Source organism: Harpia harpyja, chromosome 6, assembly GCF_026419915.1.
Source record: "Harpia harpyja isolate bHarHar1 chromosome 6, bHarHar1 primary haplotype, whole genome shotgun sequence".
Classification (NCBI taxonomy): domain Eukaryota; kingdom Metazoa; phylum Chordata; class Aves; order Accipitriformes; family Accipitridae; genus Harpia; species Harpia harpyja.
Genome location: NC_068945.1, coordinates 56,952,264 through 56,974,856, shown reverse-complemented (window position 1 = coordinate 56,974,856; position 22,593 = coordinate 56,952,264). Strand labels below are relative to the sequence as shown.

Here is a 22,593-nt window from a genome sequence, read left to right as displayed (position 1 = left end):
CTGAAATTAAATTGCAGTAAACTGACAGTACAGATGTACTAAGAGAAGACAAAATTGAGTACAGTTATACACAGGTAACTAAGAGAAAAATCTGGTCACACTGCATGCCAACTTACTGACTACATTACTGAGACTACTTTCTTGCATGGTCATACAGCAATTTTCTCCTCTGAATGTTTTAAAATAACAGTTTTTCTTCTCTACAGGTGACTTTTTTTGATCAGCAAAACCAAAATGTTTACCTCTGTATTGCTTTATGTACAATAATACTGCATTTAACTGTAACTATTAATTGTTAGTGTTGATAGCACTTTCCAAGACTTATCAGTTCAAGTGTAATTTTAGGAATCAGCCTAAGTAAAACTAAATAATGCATAGAAAAAATATGCGATTGAAACTAGATTCATATTTACGTGGAACTCTTTTTTAAATTATGACCAAATATGAAACAGGAACTACTTGTTCCCTACTATATGCCTAGATGACATTAGGTTTTGGATGCAAATCAGTATCAATAGAAAGAAACACACAGTATCATATTCCTCGCCTTAGCTACAGAAGAGTAATATGAGAAAACCTAAAAACAGAATATGAGTATTCAGTATTAGAAGATTTGTTCACAGCATAGATTTAATGCAAATGTTCAATGATTTTTACCAATTGGTCACCATCTAGTCCGAAAACAGTGTTCAGGTAAGTTTCTGAAATCCTCTTTAATTTGGGGTGTAAAGACAGATCAATACACATATACCTTTAAAAGAGAAACAAATTGTATTAACCATATTAGTACCCGCAAAAGAAAATGCATCTTTTCTCTGTACCTAATAGATTACAGTTATATGTTATGGTATCATAATGTTATTATTAAAAGATTAAGACATAACACTTTTATTACAAATACCTATAGCAGCCATTTTTTGAATGTGTTTACAAAATATGAAAACAAATTATGATTTATTGCTACTCTTAGAGCTATGTTGAAATATGGTGTACATCAGACCTTAATACATTCCATGTAATATCTGTCTTGGATGTTTCCTATCAGATTATATACTATTTTGTTTCTCATCTTAATATTGACTAAGCAGCCATTTCAAATTTTCAGTAGTTGGAGCAATGTCTCCTGCTGCTGCAGATAGGCCATGCCATGTCTAGGTAGGTAAACTGTTTTGTTTTCATTTTAAAAAAAGAGAAAACACACTGCCACGAGCCAAATAAATCAAAAAAGACCATGCTGCATTATACTTCCATGAAAAATACATTTCCCAGAGGGCCAAAATTAAAAGAGAAATCAAGTCAGTTTTCAACTTCTAGGAAAGACATCATAAATAGTGTAAACAATAAAACCTCATCATTATGGTTCAGACTGTTGGTGCACCTTGTGATATGAGGAATTGTGTTACCCCATGGAGAGCCCCAGGGAAAGGACACAATAAGGGCACAAATCTGCCATCACCCCCTGTAATGATTTTACCTGCTACCACAATGTAACGAAGTCAGTCTGTGAGTACATGCAGAGTGTTTGGGGGTCCAGGCAACTCCCGAGATCTCTGCTTGAGTGGGCCCAAAGATTAAGGATTAATTATTCACCTCCTACTGAAAACTTCAACCAGAAGTGACAACTGCACATAATATAGAAGTGAGGTAAGTACCTCCCTGGCTAGCCCTTTGAAATTACAGCTTCTTCACATTGCAACAGATGCCTATTTTCCTAGCATTAACCATGGCTTTGTCCATTATATTGCCCTCTCTCTTTTTTCCAATTCTTATTCTCTAGGTTTTTCTAGCTCCCATCTAAATAGATCACCAGCGTCTTTTGGGGTCAGTTTTAATCCAGTGATGAACACTGCAATTTTCTGACAACAATGAGGCATTTTACAGAACTCAGTATCTCAACAGAACAGTCCCTTACTAAAAACTTGTATCAGTGACAGCACACCTACTTAACCTGAACTCTAAAAAATTATATTGTATAGACTTTACATGTCAAACGGAATTTAATTCATATTGAATTAAGACTTTCCACCTCCTTCATGTACAAAGCTCTTTCACTCCCCAGCAGATTTTTTGCCTCCAGGCATCTTTTTTCTTATCTTCTTATTTGCTTACAGTACAATCTCTGTAGAAGTTCTTCTCAATATTTAAAGCTTTCTTGCAGCTTAATCCTGATGATACCCTAAAACATCATGCTTGATTATTGCACAGCTGTGACACCTACAAATGAAACTGCATTCTTGGATGAAGTCCAGCAAGTAAAAAAAGAGAGTGCTCCATCTTCTTAGTGATACATGTTAATGCAAATACCATTATGGCTTGTTGCTCTTCCCTCTGCACCAGCTGAAGTTTTTTTCCTGATATTCAAAATCTTCAATGGACCAGAATTTATAAACCTCAAAGATGGCATATTTACAAAACACAACTTTTCTTGAAACACACCTGAACCATGAAATTACTTAATTTTATGTGTAAGTTAAAGCAGGAGGGTAAGTAACTTTCACAGGAGCTGCACCAACAGTAATGAATATGCTTCAAAAAAAGGTAAGAACATATGATCTTACAATACTCAAAACTAATGCAAAACTTTGTGTCTTGTTTTCTGCACAGTAAGCTAAGATTACACACACACATTTTCGCTCTTTTGTCAGGTACAGACTAACTATAAATTAATCGGGGGGGGGGGGGGGTGTCTACCAGTGGGCAAAAAGTATTAACAAGTCTGAGAAAAAGCACTTGCTGTGAAACATATTTTTAAAAATTCAGATGGCATTTTTAGCCTATAAGAGTTGCACATATTTTAGAGACCAAAGTCTGCTCCCATTTAAGACAATAACAGTATTTTCTAAGATTCCAGTGCAAACAGAAATAAATCCTTAAGTCTTTTTTTACTCATGCTGTGATGACTTCACTTAAAAGGATGAAAGAACACACAAGAGAAAAAATGAGAAATACTACAGTTAATGATTCAGTGCTTGAAGGCCACATCCCTGGTTCATATAGGTACATATACTGTGGACAGCAATGAAGTTATAACAAGTAACACAACCTCAGTTTTGATTACCACAAAAGTAAGGGTTTAATATATTAACTAAACAAAGAGGAGCATTAAATAGAGGTTATATTCATCAGATATTCTGTAGAAAAAAAAAAAACAACCCATAGACATGAAAATAAAAAATATTTTCTATGTTTTTAGAAGATATTGTCTTACTGTCTTTGCAATATCATATGCCGTTAATATTTGCAGAAAAAGCAGTATTAACATTTAACTTGCAGTCTACACAGTAGATGCTGTGCCATTAGCATATTTTAAAAGTCCAAGTTCAATATTATAAACCACATAGCACACACACAATTATTTAGTATGTACCATAAGACAGCATCTAATCCCTTTTCCATTATTTCTCTGAGCTTTTCTTCTAAAAATTTAAGTGGATCTTCTGGACGCATAACAATTACACCACAAAGCAGCACCTGCAAAAAGAAACTGCAAATTAATGCCTTTGTGTTAACAGTAAAGTAGCATCTAGATATGAAACTGTTAAAATAAGCACAAGATTACCAGCATCTTTTAAAATACTGTAAAAGAGAAGCATTTCTTTTTGTCACTTACCTCCCCTTTCGTTCAATTTTTAAAGGTGATATTGCATGTAACAGCATAGTTCAATTGCTAGACTTCAAAGCACTGGGTTTAGGGTAGTAATAAAATATGTGGTATTTCTTTAACAATTTCTACTAAGAATTTCATTGCTTTTAATGCGCATTAAAGAAAGAATATATAGAAGATTGGATAATTTTATTTACTTAATGAAAACTAGAACTTAAAACAAGATTAATCCTTTGTACTAAAGAGTACGTTGAATGGGAAGCATGGTGTCGTGGTTTAACCCCAGCCAGCAACTAAACACCACGCAGCCGCTCACTCACTCCCCCTCACCCAGTGGGATGGGGGAGAAAATCGGGAAAAGAAGCAAAACCCATGGGTTGAGATAAGAACGGTTTAATAGAACAGAAAAGAAGAAACTAATAATGATAATGATAACACCAATAAAATGACAACAGCAATAATGAAAGGATTGGAATGTACAAATGATGCGCAGTGCAATTGCTCACCACCCGCCGACCGACACCCAGCCAGTCCCCGAGCGGCGAATCCCTGCCCCCCCACTTCCCCGTTCCTATACTGGATGGGACGTCACATGGTATGGAATACACCGTTGGCCAGTTTGGATCAGGTGCCCTGGCTGTGTCCTGTGCCAACTTCTTGTGCCCCTCCAGCTTTCTCACTGGCTGGGCATGAGAAGCTGAAAAATCCTTGACATTAGTCTAAACACTACTGAGCAACAACTGAAAACATCAGTGTTATCAACATTCTTCACTCTGAACTCAAAACATAGCACTGTACCAGCTACTAGGAAGACAGTTAACTCTATCCCAGCTGAAACCAGGACACATGGCCACAAATTGATCTTGTAACCAGTACTGAAAACAAAATGCAGTTTAAAAAAAAGGTTTGCTTTTCAGGACTGTGTTATCACACTACTTTGCATATCTTTTAGTAATAATGCACAATAACCAGTGAACCATTTTTCTCATTTGTCCTTTAGCTGTCTTCAGCTAAAGGACATAGATTGTTTATTTTTGGATTGTGAGCTCACATACAGCAAGAATGTCCAAAGTATATTGATTTTTAAAAGTATACGGGCAAATTGCAGTTATTTAAGTGAATATTTAATGAAAACTATAAACTAGAAGTTTTTGTGCCTGGTAAAAATTTCAAAACATGACTGCGTATCTTTAACTAGACGTTAACCTACGTTAAGGCAAAAGATGCTGTCCTGGTACACACTCTCTTGTTTCTATTTCCCTCTGTCTGTTATAATGAAACTAGCTTTTATTGGTTATCACAAAAACAACATCTGAATTTTTTAGATTTTCTTTCGGCCCTGACACTTAGAGAACTGTTTTTCTTTGCCTCTGCCCACTTTTCACTACCACCACTCTCCATGGTGCAGTTCGATGGTACACAACTAAATTTTGCCATTCAGAGTCTGCTCTGGCCTCTGTAAGCTCATCACCAAAATTCTGACTGTGCAATCTCACCATCCACTTATGTTTAATTTTCCCAAACCATGGCCTTTCGCCTATGCACTCAGTGCGTAGAAATACTTTCTTCATTTTCTAACATCCATGTTGATTGTGACTTGTTATTACTGTAATACAACTGGTCTATATAAAAATAAAACTAAATTTTAAAACCAGGAAATATCTGAAGCAACTGCTGCATGTTTGCTGGATCAAGACAAAACAATAATATAATGGTTTACTCACTGTACAAACTCAGATGATGCAATACAACTTTCCTTTCAAGACATGGCTTCTTGCTATTATTAAATTAATGTGGAGCATGTGCTTGAATCCTTTTCAGGAAGCATGGTGGGAGGACAAGGGAAAAGAGGAAGGCTCTGTATCAAAACCATGCTATGGATATAGATCAAAAGCCATGCACAACATAGAGGCGAGGAAAAGCACCCTGTCAAGCAGGCCCTCACTTTGTAGAGGCAGAGAGCAGGTCAGGCCCGTAGAAGGAGCAGCCTGGGAACTTTTGCGTGCTGGACAGGCTTTCCACACGCTAATCAGAATACAATGTAGAAACAGAATCAGACAGTAATGTAAATTCGAAAGGATCTCTGAAGGCTGTTGAACAGAAGTTGTGGGTATCCCATCATTGGAAGTGTTCAAAGGCAGGCTGGATGGGCCTTTGAGCAACTTGATCTAGTAAAAGATGTCCCTGCCCATTGCAGGGGGGTTAGACTTGATGGTCTTTGAAGGTTCCTTCCAACCCAAACCATTCTATGATTCTAAGACCAATATGAAAAGGCAAAGAAAAATATCTCTTTATGCGCAGACACAATGAAAGGCAACTGTCTTCAGTTTAGACACCTTGAATATTTATAACACTAATCAATACATTGATTCCAACCTTAGCATCTCTTCAATCTTCTTAACAAAAATGTAACATGCAAGGTATATCTTGATGGTTGACTATATTAAGAAAATATTACAACTCCATCACTTTTCACTGTAATTAATGACAAATAATATAATTTTAAATAATATACAGGCAGTTAAATGGCTTTCATAACAAATTTTCGCAGGGACAGATTTCCCAAAGCCAATCCCAACATTGGTCGGCTACTCCCTCTGCTGGATTAAGCCAGTACATGTCTGCCATATGAATGCCATTTTTTATTATTTCAAGTTTTGTTACTTTTTTCTTTTTTTTAACTTTTTCAAACACACATAAACAACTGTTTTCCTTTGGATGTTCTGAAAGTTCTCCAACACAGGAAATCCAAACTATGCAACCATATATTGGAGTGCAAGGCCTCTGTTTAGCATTTGAGAATTCCTTTATAACACTTAAATAAGGCAGGAATCGTAACACCTGGTCTTGCAATTCTCATTCAGGTACTCTTCAGTGATGTTTGGGCCAGGCATAAAACTGAAAACAATTAAGCCAAATCTGTACAAGTCTGGCTACTTCTATCAGACTTCTACAAGACTCAACAATCTGAAAGAGTCCACCTACAATTTTTCTCACCCTATAAATTTTATTTATTCATAACATTAAACAACTAAAAGCATACTCATACATCAAATGATCATTAGTCACACATCATCACAACTACCAAACAAGTATTAAAAAAAAAAATAAAATCAACAAAACTGCTGCATTGCAACTAAGTTACCAGGCTAGAATTAAATATTTAGGTCAGTTTTTATATGAACTGCTTCTATTCATCAATATGAAAAAGCTCATCTGTTGTTTAAAAGTTCACAAAGGAAAAGGCCTAAAATTGTGCAGCATTCAATTTAAAGCTCAGTAATGGAAGAACCATTTTTAGCCTCCCTTCCTGTGTACATTTAGCAACTGTTAAAAATACATTCATACCTAGCTACATATATTCTTATTCCTTATTCATGTGTGAAATAGAGCTATTGAGAATCAGCATAGTCATCATCTGAATAAAATATTTGATACTGATATCCAACAAGTTTTACAAACTCTTCAGCTATAACATTTTTTTGTCATTGAAATGAGCTCAGTACACAGACCAATAGTTTTGTTGATGTTAACAGATATTTTCTAAACAGTAATTTCCATTTATTTCCAACACCAAATAGAGAGCATGACTGGGTGGCATGGATGATGACTATCAGCTGTGCCTTAGAAAATACTCTCTAAGAGGACGAAGAAACATCCATGTCTTGTCCATAAAGTTTTCCAAAGCAAAAAGTTTCAATATCTAAGTTCTATGCCTCAAAAATCAGGTAACCTAAACACAACATAGTCATTTTTACCAAAAATTCTTAACAGTGGCATAGTTTCATCATTTTCTCTTACTCTTACAAATCAAAACAGCATCCACCCAATAGTAATTTATTAGAGATGTAACAAGCTTTAAACTTAATGATTCTCCCAAACCCCATAAGCTATCCAGAATCAGTAGATGGCTAGATGTAGTTTTGTTAACAGCTCCTGCTGTTTTCTTGCAAACCCTCATAATGTGCGGTGCTTTTCCAGAAGCACCTACTAAAATCAAGAGACTGTATCTTTTCCTGTTGAATATTAAAAAAATGAACTAAATAGGTTCCACAAAGACTCTCTTTTCTGTGAAGCCTGGATAAAAGCCTTTGATAATGGTTGGTTTTGATGTGTTGTGACTACTGCCTTTCCCTGCTCATCAATCTTACAGTGTCTTTGTGTTTTTCATGCCCATTTGTGATTCTTATGTCCATTTGCTGACTCACCATCAGCTTATAAGGCACCTGGGTAGGGAACGTCTTTTGATAAATGTATAGCACCTACGACAACGTAGTATCCTGAGTCATTACCTAGGTTTCTAAGCATTATGATGATGATGACTATTGCAAGAAGTAGTATGTGAGATCAATATAAAAAAAAAATTTACCAAGAAAAATATGAATTTTGTTATTTTGCTACAGAGGTGTGTTATTTCCCAGCCTCATAATTCCAGTGCTGAAGATGTGCTGTTCACTGTATATTCAAGTTACATTACCATTTATACATTTCAGCTATTCCATTAACACCTTGCTTAAATGTCAATGCAGTGTTATAAATACTAAATATTATTATTATTATTATTTCATATCTACCTGCAATAAGAGACTACACCCTTAAACCAGATGTGTTTTGCAAAGACAGTAAAAGCCTGCTATCCCCAGGAGGAGTTCTAGCAAGGTGTGCAGCACCCCAAAGCAGCAAATTAACTGTGATAACGAAACTGATGCAAAACTCTGACAAAATGGTTGTCAACTTTGTCTCTGCACAACCCAGAAAGTCTGGTCTGTTGCGGCTATTCCTCTGAGGGGAAGAGGAGAAAAAGAGGAGGTTGTGTGAAACACATAATGAGGCCAGGACTGGCCATGAGCTTCAGCCTTCCGTTAACCCAGAGTAGAAAGCCTGGCTTCTCTCAAAGGCTTCTCTCTTCCAGCCATAACCCCATTCCTCATCCTACCACTTTAGCCATTTACCTTTCATGGCAAAATTCATTTGGGTCATACAGCAGAAAAATCGTAAGTCAGCTCTCTATCCATATTTAATTTTAACTTTGTAAGAATACAGCTACTAACAATAGTGAAAGTCGTCATACGCATAGTGTTTGCAGGATTACAGTTTGCCTGACTTTTTATGGATACTGTTCAGAAGTAAATCTGGATGAGAACTGAAAGAGAGACAGGAATGAAACACTTAGATGCAGCAGGGAATCCCAAATTATTTGGACATGATTATTTGGACTCCAACTGTGTTTGGACCATGTCCAAACCACAACCTAATTGTAAAAAGACTTGAACAAATGGCCATTTTAGAATTCTATATCCTTAATTTTGAGAATATCTGTATAAATGTTCATAGGTCTCAGCTTAGCTTTGATGTTCCTTAACACAGGGACCAGTATTATCTCATTTATCTTCACACCAAGCATACTGTAACTTCATAAAGAAATTAAAATGTAATAAAATGAATTAAGAAATATGGCTAGATATCAGCAAGCACCAACCTCTAAAAGAAGAAAAAAAAGGATTAAAAAAATCTTACACAGGCTAATTTTTAACTGGTTCTTTCTTTTAAGAAATTCCTTTTAATCTTAATTCTTTCATTTTTAGTTTATTAACTTAATGCCACTGTTGCTATAAAGGTATTTATAACTTTTGCTTAGAAATGTAAATATGAGCTCTTTTTGAAGTGCTGAACCAAGAAATACACCTCACACAAATATATTTTATCTTTTGTTTTTCTGTGCTTTAAAAAACAAAGAATGATCAAGAGACAGACTCTCAGGAGAGGTACTCAGTCTGCATGACAGCGCTGCTCTATAATTATTCTAATTGGCTCAAGATTTCTTTATTAATGTTTCCATGGAAATCCTGACTGTAATAGCTGCTTGCAAATGGGGTCTATTTTTGGTAGCTTAAAAGTATCAGGATGTGTCTTAAACTTGTATTTGTGCATTGTGCCTTTCTTTGTTTTAAGGAAACTGAAGAACAGCTGCTGCAGATTTTGAAACAGGCAGAGATGAATGTGACAAACAGGGAGGAAACTAAAAAAATAGAGAATCAGGTAAGAATCCTGAAGGCAAACCCACCAACTCTGCTTCCCCCACAGTCCTTCACATTATGACAAACAATTTTACTCTCCAACATTTCATGAGGTTTATTTACTCCTGGGCCAATAAATAACTAATCCACCAATATCTGAAACGTGGTCCACCGCCATCCTTACCTTTGACAGGCCATTAAAAACTACAGGTTGTACCTGTAGCGCTCAAAAAGGAGGGAAGTGTCCAGCTGACACGTAGAGGTGCTTCTGTAAAAACTAAAGAACTTAAGCAAATCTAGGGAAGGTGCTGGTGCAGTTCACTGCGCTTGCCTTCATTTCAGTCATCGGTTGAGTTTAAACATGGATTAAGAAGCAGAATTACCTTGTTCCATCTTGTTCCTATGTTTACAGTTTTCACAAATTGCTTGAAGCAAGCTATTAACAGAAGAACGAAACCACGGCCCACACCAGCAGCGAGCAGCGTTAGGGGTGTGAAACGCCCTGGCCAACGCTGAGGGACCCGGCACCTGGGCACTGCTGAGGGGCAAGGGGAACCCTTCGCGGCGGGGGGTCGCCTCCCTCCCACGGATGCTACCGGGCGAGTCTGTGGTCCCACCGGCTCCAGTGGGGACCAGGCTGCCGACCACCTAGGACGACCGGCCGGGTGGTGGAAGGCCAGGGGCGGCCGAGAAGGCTGCCTCCCACACACCGCGGGGCGACGTGCTCCCCGCAGCGCCTGCTATGGCGCGGGCCGACCCCGCCACCCTTTCCGCCCGCCAGCGGCAGCGCCTGCGCGGAAAGCGGGGGCGCGGGCCGGCGCAGGGCCGGGGCGGGCGGCTGGCTGGCTGCGGGTCCCGGGGGGTAAGGAGGGGGCCGTTTCCCGCTGCCCCCCTCGGCGGGGTCTGCCGCCGTTACCTCGTAGACGTGGAGGAGGTTGTGGCGGCTGAAGTAAGCGCGGAGCTCGGGGCTCGCGGTCCCGAGGGACGCCATGGCAGCGCTGGGCGCAGCGGCGGCGGTCGCGTAGCAACGGGCCCGCGGCCTGGAGCTGCCCGGGCCGAGGTGCCCTGCCGCCCCCGCTGCCGCGCTCCGCCGGCGCCCTGCGCGGCACCTGCAGCCGGCTGGGACGGGCACCCTGTCCCTGCCCCGCGGACAGCTACGCACCCCTGTCCGCCCCAGCCTGCCCCCTGCTCCCCCATCGCGTGGGGCGAGGAGCGGTGGAAAGGCTTTCATGCACCCGGAGGCAGCGAGAGGGGTGTCTGCCGATTACTGCGAGGAGCGGTGGAAAGGCTTTCATGCACCCGGAGGCAGAGAGAGGGGTGTCTGCCGATTACTGCTCCGAGCGGTCCCGGAGAGCCCTCCCAGCCCCGCACTACCAGGGTTTCCTTGCCAGTGCTTCGGCTCTCCACCCCGGCCCGGTTTTCAGCCGAGCTAAGTGCTACCGGCGTTCCCTGCTGCTGCTGCTGCTGCTGCCAGCGTGCACCACGGAGGCCCAGCACGTTTGCAGGTGTTAGGTGTCCGAAAGGGCAGCGGCTGAGAAACTGTGGCCCTGCGTTCGTATTTAAAGCCAACAAGCGCGGTGAGGATTTGGCCGGCAGGTATACGCACCCCCGAGGCAAATGTTTTCAGCATCTGTATTTTTAATACATTGCCGTGTTTTGTTAAAACTTTAAATAGTTGTGGTTTGGGGGTTTTTTTAGGGAGGTTGTGTGTGGCCTAATTAATGTCTTTATAAACAGCTTGGTAGCTATAAAAAAGGCGCATCTTTATTTCCCTCCCAGGTACCCGGCTGCAGCAGCCTTCCCAAAGGGGAAGCCTGTTCCGGTACGCGGTGCTCAGACTGGCTTGGGGGCGCGGGCTGTTTTTTTTTTTCCTCTAAAACACGACCTGCACCCCGTCGTCGCTACGCGGGTTTGCGCTTCGCTGCGCCCCAGCAGGGCCGGGGACTCCCTCGGCACCCCCGGCAGACCCGCGGCAGGGCAGAGCCGCAGGCCCCAGGGCCCGGCTGCGGGAGGGAAGGGAAGCGGGGCCGGAGCTGAGCTGAGCCGCGCCGGATGGGGCGGTGGCTTCCGCGGGCGGGCGGCGCGGGCAGGGGCGCTGCCGCCGCCGGGGGAAATGGGGGAGCCGCGGGGGGCGGCGGTGAGAGCGGCGGCCGTCCTGCTCGGGGCGGGCGCCTGCTACTGCCTGTGGCGGCTGGCGGCGGGCGGCCGGCGGGGGCAGCCCTCAGGTGAGGGGCAGGGCGGGAGAGCCGGCGCGCCGCTGCCTGCCTGCGGGCCGAGCGGGCCCCGGCCGGGCCTCCGCTGTGGCGGTGGGCGCGGAGCAGGTCCGCGCAGCTGTGGCGGGGCCCAGGGGCGGCTTCCAGCCCCCGCCGGGCCGCTGCCCGCGCCCCTGGAGCGCGGCTCCGGGCTGCTGCCCGCCTGCGGCCTCGGAGGCGGACCTGCTCCCCGTGAGAGGGGGTACCGCGGCCCTGCCTATCGGCCCTCTGATAGCCATGCGACGCGTTCAGAGGACTCTAGAGCACGTTTTATTTTTACAAAAGCCTAATTTTTTTTTTTTTTTTTTTTTTTTTACATCCCTTAGAGCGTACATCCAATCAGTGTATTTACTTACTGGGCTGAGTTGCTGTTCTGTTATTAAAGTTATTTGTGTCCCCCCTGTAATTCAAAGCTAAACAAAGTCTTTAGACGAGGATGAGGATGAGATGAGGATAAAAAAGGATTTTGCTTTTCAAGCTAGGTCTTAGATCATCATAATTAACTTTGACCTTGCCGAAGAATACCGTGGTGTTTGCCTGGTGAGATAGTGGAAGCAAATATGTGGAATTATAAAGGAATGGTTAGCTTCTCAGAAGTCATCTTGAGTCATCGCTGACTAGTCCAGTAGTCATAGATCGGGTCTTCAGGCTATTCAGCTAGCTAAATAGTTCTGCCTCCAACCTGGCTGAAAATGGTCTTTGATGGCATTTGTGTCACCTTTTTATGAAAGCCAGGTACTCCATAACATCATCCTGACTCAGAAACAGCCTTCCTCAGTTGTTTGAGTGATGCCGACCTTGGCGGTGTTCTTAACATTGGGGCTGTTACTTTGTCAAAGGACCTCGGGGTTCTAGCAAAATGTCATTATCATAATTTCTGGAAGTAGCAGTCTGCAGGTCAGAAGTTTTGTTTTCCTACAGTGTCCAGACAGATTTCCACATTTCATTTCAGGGAACACAAGGAAAAAAGTTAACATGTTTGGGGAATATTCCTAATAATTTTGAAGGGGAGGTTTGCTGTTGGTTAACCAGAGGGTAATACACCTCAAGCTGTTACTATGTATTCCTTTTATTTTCTACTTTGAAAAGAGGCAGGCAGAGGACTGGAGGTGAGGGAAAGGCTGGAAATCTCGCTGTCATAAAACAGTCTTTTTGCCATGATATGATGGTTGGGTACAATCAAACTTAAAACAACGCATCCTACAACTGAGAGCTAAACCTCAGCTTTGTAAAAAACGTTAACTGGTAACTAAGCGAAATGTCTCAAACTCGGTATCAAGTATTTCATTTTTAAACACTGACAGACAACAGTCCTCCAGCATCAACCCATACCGTGGATGAGGATGCTCTACAGAAACTTATTCATTTGCTCCAGGCCACAGATGATCCATTAATTCAAGAGCAAGCTTTAATCACTCTCAGCAACAGTGCTGCCTTCTCTGTAAATCAAGTAAGTATTGTTCTGTAAAAAACAACAGTGTTTCAATACCAGTTGTAATGGAAGATGAGAGGTGCTGTTTTGCTGGAGTGACACAGGACTGAGAGCTAGGATAGCTTGTGTTCTAAAACCTATTTTATGTCTATGTTTTAATTTCTGCTAGCCCAAATAATATAATTTACCAGCTTCACAGAATTTGCCTAAGCTTAATGTTTGTACAACTTAAAAGTCTGTACAGAGTCCTATATTTTTAAAATGCTGTAAATGTATCTTTTGTTGCTTACAGTTATGTAATGTTAATGAAAGGGTTGAATTGGAGAAGGGTTAAATACTTTCAGGATGAGGTCTGAAATTTACTGAGATAATTTAAACTAATTTTTTATCTTTACAAAGTTGTATGATACTTACATCTTAGCAACTTTCCAACTCTCCAGGTCTCTTCGAATCAATTGGAAATATGATGCAGAAAAGCTTTGAGCTGGGTGCAGATTTTCATGCCTTTGTAAAGGTTTAACCTCCAGGGTCCCACCCTTTTTTTTTTTTTGTCCTTTTTGCATGGTACTTATGACAGCTGTCTATTTTGGCTTCTCAAAACTGTTTTCTTAATAGAAATCTCTCAGAACAGAACGTAACTGAATCCCAAGGCCCATTGGCCCATTTTTCATTTACTTGAAAAGAGAACATGGTTTTTTTCAGTGATGGTTAGAGCCTAAGTGAAAAAGATTTTTAAAAAATCAAATGTAATGGAAAAGAAAGATAAAGTTTTGGAAGTTCTACTCATAATAATATAAAGGTGTTATCTTGAAATTCTGTTCTGTTCAGTCAGGACTTTTAGGTACTGTGGCCTGGCTCAGCTATTCTATAAAGTCATTATGCAATAGTTACCTTTGATTCTTTATAATCTAAAATGCTTTAAGCATGCTCTGCAGGCCAGATTTTAAAACTAAAGGTGTGCCATTGTCAAATAATGTCAAATAATACTTTGGCCCTAAGCAGGACTATCCTTAATTTCAATGGAAGCAATGAAGCAATATCTACTAACACTCTCTCTTCAGAGTAGTCTGTTCTGGAAGTCTTCATTCACACATTCCATTTGCATTAAAATGGAAACTTTGAGGAAAGCCTTCAGCATTTAATTTAAATTTTCAAAAATCTTATTAAATATCTGTTTTATATTTCAGGACATAATCCAAAATTTGGGTGGCCTTTCTGTTATTGGAGGGATGCTCTCGGATTGCGTTCCCAAAGTTAAAGAAAAAGCACTAAATGCACTTAATAATTTGAGTATGAATATTAAAAATCAGGAAGAGATACAGGTAAGTTTCTTAAAGGGAAAAATCAAAGTAATTGAGACACAGGAGACAGTATAGGGCTTTCAGCATATTTGTTAAATATAAGCCAGGATGCCAAAATGTTTTGATGTTAGCCATACGAGTCAGCAGATGTGGATGATCTGTGCGTCCTAAGGCCAAAAGGATAACTTAAAAATGCATTGCATCACTGGCACTTACTTTTTTTAAGACAGTTAGAAAACTAGGCAGTTTGTGTTCAGCTTTCACCAAATGCTGTTAAACAGAGATTGTGCTGCTAAGTTTGTAGTAAAATTATGTGAGGCAAGATGAGTTCCAAACATGCCTAGAACATTAGCAGTGGTTGTTTCATAGGATGGATTGCAGACTGAACTTGGCATTACTCCTTAGGCAAGGGAGAAGAAAACAGTAATTGATCCCCTGCGTTTGTATAAGACCAATTTCTCAGGGTGACACTTTCATTTTAAAAGAATAGTATGTAAAAATGATAACAAGTCCCGCTGGTAAATATAGTAGAAGCTATGGATGTGAAAGGACCGACCATCAAAAAAGCATCCACTTTGACATTATCAGATTAATCAATAGATCAAGAAGTGTCCAAGCAGTGAGCTGATGCAGATTTGAAGATTTTTACTAGTTTTTTCATTAGCTTGAGAAAAAGGCAGTTTGACTGTATGTGGTAGTTTGCGGCATCTTTAGTGCTGAGCAACTTTTTTTAAAGTAGTGCTTGCCAACAGCAGGTATTTATATAGGCATATAGGTAGAAAACAACTCCTTTGGTAAAGGCAAAGTAATTTTTTTCTTAGTTAAGACTCCAAGATTTGCTGTATACGTCATCCAGAAGAAAATTTGGTAAATAATAGTTGTTAATGTCAGTTGTCATCACTGTTCCTGAGGAGTACTCCAGTGAATGGGCCACACAGTTGGAAGAAAGGATTTTATTCCAAGACTTGCCCTTAGCTTGTTCTTAACATTTAAGATGATGTTAGTTGCTGTATGTGATTTTTTATAAAACTCCTTAAAGCAGCTGTGCCACTTCTGAGATGGAGTCAAAGGAATTTGGGTTTTCAGAGCAATTTATGCTTCAGGAAGGTTAGTGAGCATAACTCTGTAACATCTATCATGCCAATAGAATGTTTGAATATATTCAAAACAAAAAAGTACTTGTTTCCAAGAACCTTGATCAGGTTATGTATTCAGCCAGCAGTGTTCAAGAGGTATTTACACTACTGTAGCTAGACCACCGATCCTATTCATGAATAGAAAATCTGCTTCTGTCAAAAAATGCCTTCTCTTTTTTTCTGCTTCCCTTTTTCCCCAGGTATATATTGTGCAAGTTTGTAGGAACATTGAGTCAGCTCCCCTGAACTCTGATCTGCAGCTAGCTGGACTCAGATTGTTGACAAATATGTCTGTTACCAGTGACTACCACCATAAGATGATAAACTCAATTCCATGCTTGCTTCATTTGCTCTCAGAAGGAACTGAAAGGACACAGGTACCGGGTAGTGTATTGTTACAAACCATTTATGAAGCCGCTTTATTTGTCTCCTTTTTACTGTTTTTGTAAAATGGTTTTGATTTTCTAAGCACAGTCTAATATTCATTAATGATAGCAGATAGTGCATAAAATATGGATCTATATTACTTTCTCAATGTAAATTCAGAGAGAGGGGAAAAAGGGAATCTTAATAATGGAACCATTGGGCTAGAGCTCTACTAAAGCAGTGCTGTGTGCACTGCTATTGTCCTATGCCTTTGCTATAGCAACTCCAGAATTCTCTTCTGCTTGCTAAACATTGCTACTGCATCACAGAGCAAGGAGAATCTGCATGTGAAAGGCTTCACTGATGCACGAATCTCTCTAGGGAAACATGCCAAGCAGTGATAACCTAAGTTATGGACTTCTGTTCCCTTACGCTTATTGCATCTCTTGCAACCCTAGTGACTGCAATAGGAAATTGTGCTTATTTGTGAATTATTGTAATATTGAAAGAAGAGAAAAGCTTCAATTGGGGACCAAATTCAGGATTTATTCAAGATGTCACAGTACCATCGATATCAATGCACTCAGTTGCTCTATCAGATCATACCAGTTTTCCAAAACACAAATTTCCATTAAACTTAGCAGATGTATTTTACTGACACACTATAAGTAGCACTTGGCCTTTTCCTAGTGTTTAGTTAAAAGATTAGCGTCACAAGGTCCAGGAAAGTACAAAAGTGTATTTGTATATGCTTCTGATCACATTTTAAATACAGTGCTTAACCATCCTCTGTCTATTTTAAAAATACTGCGTATTTTGCCTACTGTGAGTTGTTGATAGATCTTGCCTTACTTTGATGTTTAAGTTAAACTGAATTTGCTTCTAAAACGTCTATAGTTAGTACATACGTGCTAGTGACTCCATAAGGTCTGTTTTCTCCTACACCAAAGACTGAAGTGCACAACTCTCAAGAGGTTAGTTCACCCATTTTACCTATTCCTCTCCAAGTAAACACTGACATTATTGGTGCCCGTTACTGCTGTACTTACTGTTTGCAATGAACTTTTATGTTCCTCACTTCAGATTCAAGTTTTGAAAGTACTTGTGAACTTATCTGCAAACCCAGCCATGACAAGACATCTTCTCAGAACAAAAGTAAGGTTCTTGCTGTTTCATTATATTTTTAGCATTTATACCCATGTATATGTGTAGATATGTGCAGGCATTAGAAAAATTTTACCGTATTAGAAGTATATATGCAACTCCAGAGTAAAATTCTAGGCAGTACCTGGTTATTAGTAGTAGCTAGAAGCGTACATTCTTTCACAGGCTAGCTTTCTGCCAGAGTGTAGTGTAATACAGATTACACTGTACTTGCAGAGGGAGAGTCACAGGGTCTATGTGCTTGAAGACAGTTGGCCATACTTCTATGTACCATTCCAAATAATCAGTGACAACTTGCAGAAGCCTGTTCTCACCTTCCCTTTCCACCAAAGGGGTAGTACTGTGAACTTTTGTATGTAATAAAGGTACCCTGATGAGTTTCAAAAACAACCCCAAAACCTCTTTTCCAGACATGCAGTTAGTATATAGATTGAAGACCAGGTACAAACATCAAACACAACCAGTACTGTAAATGATCCTTCTCAACAGCTGTTTCTATAAGCTAACATACGGTACCCAAAATGACCACATTCCACTGAAATCCCCACATCTTTCCCCAAATGCAGCCATAAAACTGTTGTCTCTAAGCACCGTAAGTGAACTTTCCCTGTGCATTTACTTATATCTTCATGGAGAAGTTTATCCGACATTTGCTATTGCTGGCCTTGGCATACAAGTTTATTTCAGCTATATCCTTTTCTCACACCAAAACAAAGAGTCAGGGACTGAAACGGTGCTGCGTCCTCCTCCCCCTCCCCAAAGTAAGTTTCTTAAAAGATGCAGTGGCTTTTATTTTTCAGCTGTCTGCCATGAGGAAATCTAGAGTAGATACTACCAGCTTTTCATTATTAAAACAAGATTAAGGTAGCTAAACATTCAGTTCTCTGTTAAAAGTGTATCCTTTTCTCATTTATTAGATGTGCTAACAAAAACATTCAGACCACTGCAGAGGGCAAAGCAACATTATTGAGAAGGAAAGCAGACCCTCTCTTCCAAATGGGAATCTTCCAGACAGCCACATTTTGGAGATTGAAAGTACAAAGCATTTATTAGCCTGTGATGCACAAGCCAGTCTTTTCTAAAGAGGAAATGTGCATGCAGTGCAAGTTTCTGGCATGCTTTCACAACACGTGGAGTTCTGGTATTTCATAGGGTTTCTGTTTTAGATGGTTTAGGTGCAGATTTTTTTTTTCTCTTTTTTTTTTTTTTTTTTTTAAAGTTAGATTTAGTTACATGTACTTTTACTGCTGGTGATTAAGTATGGATTATTTCTTGAATGTCCTAGGTGCCATCACTGCTGTTGCTTTTTGACAACTGTATAAACAGAGATATTCTGCTCAGAGCCCTGGTGTTTGCAGCAAACTTGAAAAAGAATATGAACAATGAAGATGGCACCATGATTAAGGACCAATACAGTGAACATTCAATTTTCTCCACGCTCTGCAGGGACTCTACCCCATTTGCTCAGAAACTGGCATCTTTGTTGCATCATCCCGATACAGAAGTGAAAGAGCAAGTTGTGAGAATATTAACACAGTAGTGATTTTTTTAAAAAACAGACTGACCTGATGAAAATATATAATCTTAGGAATGATATGCTACAAAACTCCCAACAAGCAAACAGTAAAACAACCATAAAAAATACTGAATACTACCATATTACTAGGCACAGATCAGTTACTACAAAAGAGAACGCAATGTCTTTAATATAGAGCATGACAGTTTTTTTGTTTGTGGTTTTTTTTTTTTTAACATGAGCATGATAAAAGCAATAGCTTAATTAGTACTGAGAAACCAGTGTACAGCTGATACCTGTACACAAAGGGGGAGGAATAGTTTAAAACTTGAAAACTTTCATACGTACAGTGAACATTTTAAATGGATGACTAAAGTGAATCAAAATACTATTCTCAATGTCAAAGAATTTTTGTTGCCTTAAGTATTTACAGCTGTTGAATAAATACCTCTATAAAATGGCGTGTTAAAGATTTAGCAATTAGAGATGACATTTACATTTTATTAATCTGATATCTACTAAATGGGTGCTGGCAAATCTTAGAAAATACTAAATAAAAACAATACCAAACTATCATTGGCTTCCTACAAAATTAGCATTTTCAATGAAAACTGCATGTTAAAGTTACTCAGTCTATGTTTTTTCACCTTACCTGCATGGAACATATTCTAAAACTACATTCTCATATGCTTAGTATATCCATTCCATTTAGCCAAACTGCAGTGTAGTTAACAACTGTGCAAGGTTTCTACACTGAAAAAAATGGAAAGGATTTTATCTTTCTTTAAAATTGCCACTTTAAGGAAAGCATACATATTTTTCAAAGTATTTTATTATGACTCAAAGATCATCTGCAACTGCAATTCAACATTCTCATCTTTATAAAAAAAAGTCTACATTTTTACAAAAGCTTCCTGTTCTGCAGCAGCCCTTGAGCCTGCTTTCCTCTGAGAGCTTTACTCCTTTTTGTCTGCAACTGGAACATCATTGGAATAAATGCTTCTGTTGAGTTAGCCCCCATAAAGTTTTAGTCAGCAATCCAGAGTTAATTAAAAATGAAGTGGAATACATATAAACATCACTGTGAAAAAACCAGAAGTTTCACTGATGAAAATAAAACATACTAGAAAACACTTCATACTAAAATGAGACTACAAGAACTTCCTGAACACTGCATCATAAAGGAAAAAAGGTGTCAGGCATAAAGGCTAGAAAACAAGTTTTCCACCTTGTACCATTTTTAAGAGCTGTATTACCTCAACTGTTACCATATGCTTTGTCTTTCTAACTTAATATACCCACTCTGCTCTTAATAAAATATTACTCTCTTTTTCTGTAATTTAATAGATATTTATTTTCAGTAGGCAACTTTGCAAATAGCTAAAACTGCAAGAAAAACGTGACCTTGAAAATAAAACATCTCTATGCCCTGAGCAATACAGGGGTAAATCTGTATATATCTAATTTATCTACAGAGGTAGCTTTAACTCATCAGGAATACAATTAAGGCAGAAATAGAAGTTGGCATGACTCCCAGTCAGAACTCTGACAATTGCTGCATTGACAGTGAACTTCCCTTTCTCCTTCCCACTGCTCCAAACCCACTGTTTTGTAATAAGCAAGTTACATTATAATCACTTAATGTTTTGCCACTTTTTGTGATTTAATTTTTTTCTGTTTCTGCATTAAACAAAGAAAAATAAAGGCTAGGTCAGACACTAAGAATTTACAGATCCCACCTTTCTCTTCTTCTGACAAGAACTTAGACTAGTCTGTTCTAGGTATTTCTGACATACATGTGTTTTCTAAGCTCAACAACAAAGATGTCTAGATATCCCTCTCCATGTTCTCCAGCCTAAAAGTAAGTTTTTCAAATATTATCTTTTCAATAATTAAAATTGATCTCTTATCCTTTGCTTTGATAGCTGACAGAAACCAGTCACCCTTTTCTAAAAATACATGAAAACTTGTTACAGTGTTGTCTCAGTCTTCTTTTTCTGGTCTGTTTTTAAATGCTTTCTTCATAGAAAAATGCTGTTGAGATGTTTTGAAATCAGGCAAGACTCTCCAAAGTGTCTTCAGGCAGGTGTGTCTAATTTTTTTTATCCCACACCCTAGATGGAATCTTATCAGCACCAAGCAAAGGATCACAGTCACTGTTCTACATAAAAATGCTGTGAATTAATAGATCCAAAACAAAATGTATGCCATTACTGACATTTAGTCTCTGATCCTTGTAAGTCAGTACTTCTCTGCTACGTGGCTGCTTATCTAGGTATCATGTATTTTAGTTTCATTCTTTCTTTCTGAAGTACAGAATTCTACAGCATAGTCTACTGATGATTTTGAAAACAGGAAAAAAAAACCCCCACCCAAAAACCAACTTCAGTTTTAACCATGTCCTTCAAAGTACTCAAAACATCCTGCAGCTTGGTGTCCTCCACAATATTATGAGCATGTCATATGCATTATATTATCCAAATTGTTATTGAAGCTATTGTGTAAATACAAGGCCCAATAGAGACTTCATCTGAAATACCCTCACAAAATCAACGCTGAATGACTGACAGTACTTTTAAAGCAGTTTTGAACAAATTCTGGTGAATACATCTAGACCATACTAGAATTACCCTTTCAAATGAAGAAATCTTGATATTTGTCAAATATGAATCCCACCAAAGGAATATACACTACTTTTTCTTACATGTAAGTGTAATCCTCTGTTCCAGAACCCTTCCTCAGCATGAACTTAGACTAACTGCTCTTTGCCTCCTTGTGCTGTTCTTTGTTGGTATTAAGATGTACAAGACTTCTAGGACTTCCCGATATAAATTTTTAAAAGGTAACTGTCAACAATTAAAATATTACTTCAGTTTGCTCCTAGCATGAAATCTCATTAACAGGTTTTAATTACTTGCCAGAAGTTCATGTCTTTAAATTGCAGGGAAATAATGTGTCTTTTTTTTAATTTATCTTCATGGAGTATGAACATAAAATGTAATGCACAGCAAGAACGAAAAGATACACATATCCCATAGACCAAAACAAATCATGAACAAAAAAAATGATTTGCCAATGAATTATTAAGGAGAATAACAACCCTTTTTATTGGCAACAATAGGCTTTAATTCTGTAAATTAGCATGGCAATTTGATACAGATACATTTAGCTGAGTTTTATGATACTGAACAATGTTGTAATCGCTCATTCAACTTCAAAATTATAGGAAGCTATAACAAAAAAATACCACAGCCCTTGCTTAAGACTTTTCATTTAAAAAAACAAAAACACAAAAAACCAAACAGTAGTTAGTAATAGGCTAAGTCAATGCAAAGGCAAGCGCCATTAAGGGATTCTTCCATTTCATGTACTGCATTTGACAAGAAAGTTATTTTAGACACATTCAGGCCTAACTTAAAAACATTGACCAAACAATGGAAGTGTGCAGATACTCTGGCCAGCAGTAAGTTTTACACCTCAATGATGCAATATTAAATTATCTCTCTCTTTAAAAGGCACATTTATTTAGATCATTGTAAAATTCAGCTTTTGTGGTTCGTTAATATATGAAAATGTAGAAGCACTCAGTAAAATAGTTATTTTACTGTGCTTGTGCTTTAACAACACAGCTGTATTGGAAGACTCCACCCCACAAAACATACAGTGAAGCTATCAAGGTACAGGGCATAACCTGAAGATTAATGACTAACAAGTGGGAGATGACATTCTAACAATGACTTGAATTAGTCAGCCATTAATTCTAAGAATATGTCCTGTGCTGAGGTTATTATTGCTGCTGCAGGTA

At 39.1% G+C, this 22,593-nt stretch overlaps 2 protein-coding genes across 4 annotated transcripts in view; one reads left to right on the top strand and one right to left on the bottom strand.

The window, feature by feature from the left end:
* Positions 1-10,893, bottom strand: part of FBXL13 (F-box and leucine rich repeat protein 13) — a 93,512-nt gene extending 82,619 nt beyond the window's left edge. For 2 of the 3 annotated variants that reach the window (XM_052788949.1, XM_052788950.1), the window contains exons 1-3: positions 10,538-10,893; positions 3,368-3,471; positions 658-751 (exon numbers count right to left, since the gene is read on the bottom strand). In XM_052788949.1, coding sequence (XP_052644909.1) covers positions 658-751; positions 3,368-3,471; positions 10,538-10,852 — 513 coding nt within the window. In that variant the 5' untranslated portion in view covers positions 10,853-10,893. Of the gene's footprint in view, positions 1-657; positions 752-3,367; positions 3,472-10,004; positions 10,379-10,537 lie in introns of those variants that run through there. The other variant, XM_052788951.1, reaches the window with a different exon arrangement.
* Positions 10,894-11,702: 809 nt separating this feature from the next.
* On the top strand, positions 11,703-19,260 carry ARMC10 (armadillo repeat containing 10). Its single transcript, XM_052788966.1, has 6 exons — positions 11,703-11,846; positions 13,178-13,323; positions 14,493-14,627; positions 15,943-16,119; positions 17,192-17,263; positions 18,558-19,260. The coding sequence occupies exons 1-6, from the start codon at positions 11,735-11,737 to the stop codon at positions 18,810-18,812; spliced, it is 897 nt and encodes a 298-aa protein (XP_052644926.1). The 5' UTR covers positions 11,703-11,734; the 3' UTR covers positions 18,813-19,260.
* The last annotated feature ends 3,333 nt before the right edge of the window (positions 19,261-22,593 follow it).

Coding starts and splice junctions, on each gene's coding strand:
- ARMC10 (XM_052788966.1), top strand. CDS start 11,735: ATGGGGGAGCCGCGGGGGGCGGCGGTGAGAGCGGCGGCCGTCCTGCTC. Junction 13,324..14,492: donor CTGCCTTCTCTGTAAATCAA/GTAAGTATTGTT, acceptor TTTATATTTCAG/GACATAATCCAAAATTTGGG. Junction 16,120..17,191: donor AAGGAACTGAAAGGACACAG/GTACCGGGTAGT, acceptor TCCTCACTTCAG/ATTCAAGTTTTGAAAGTACT.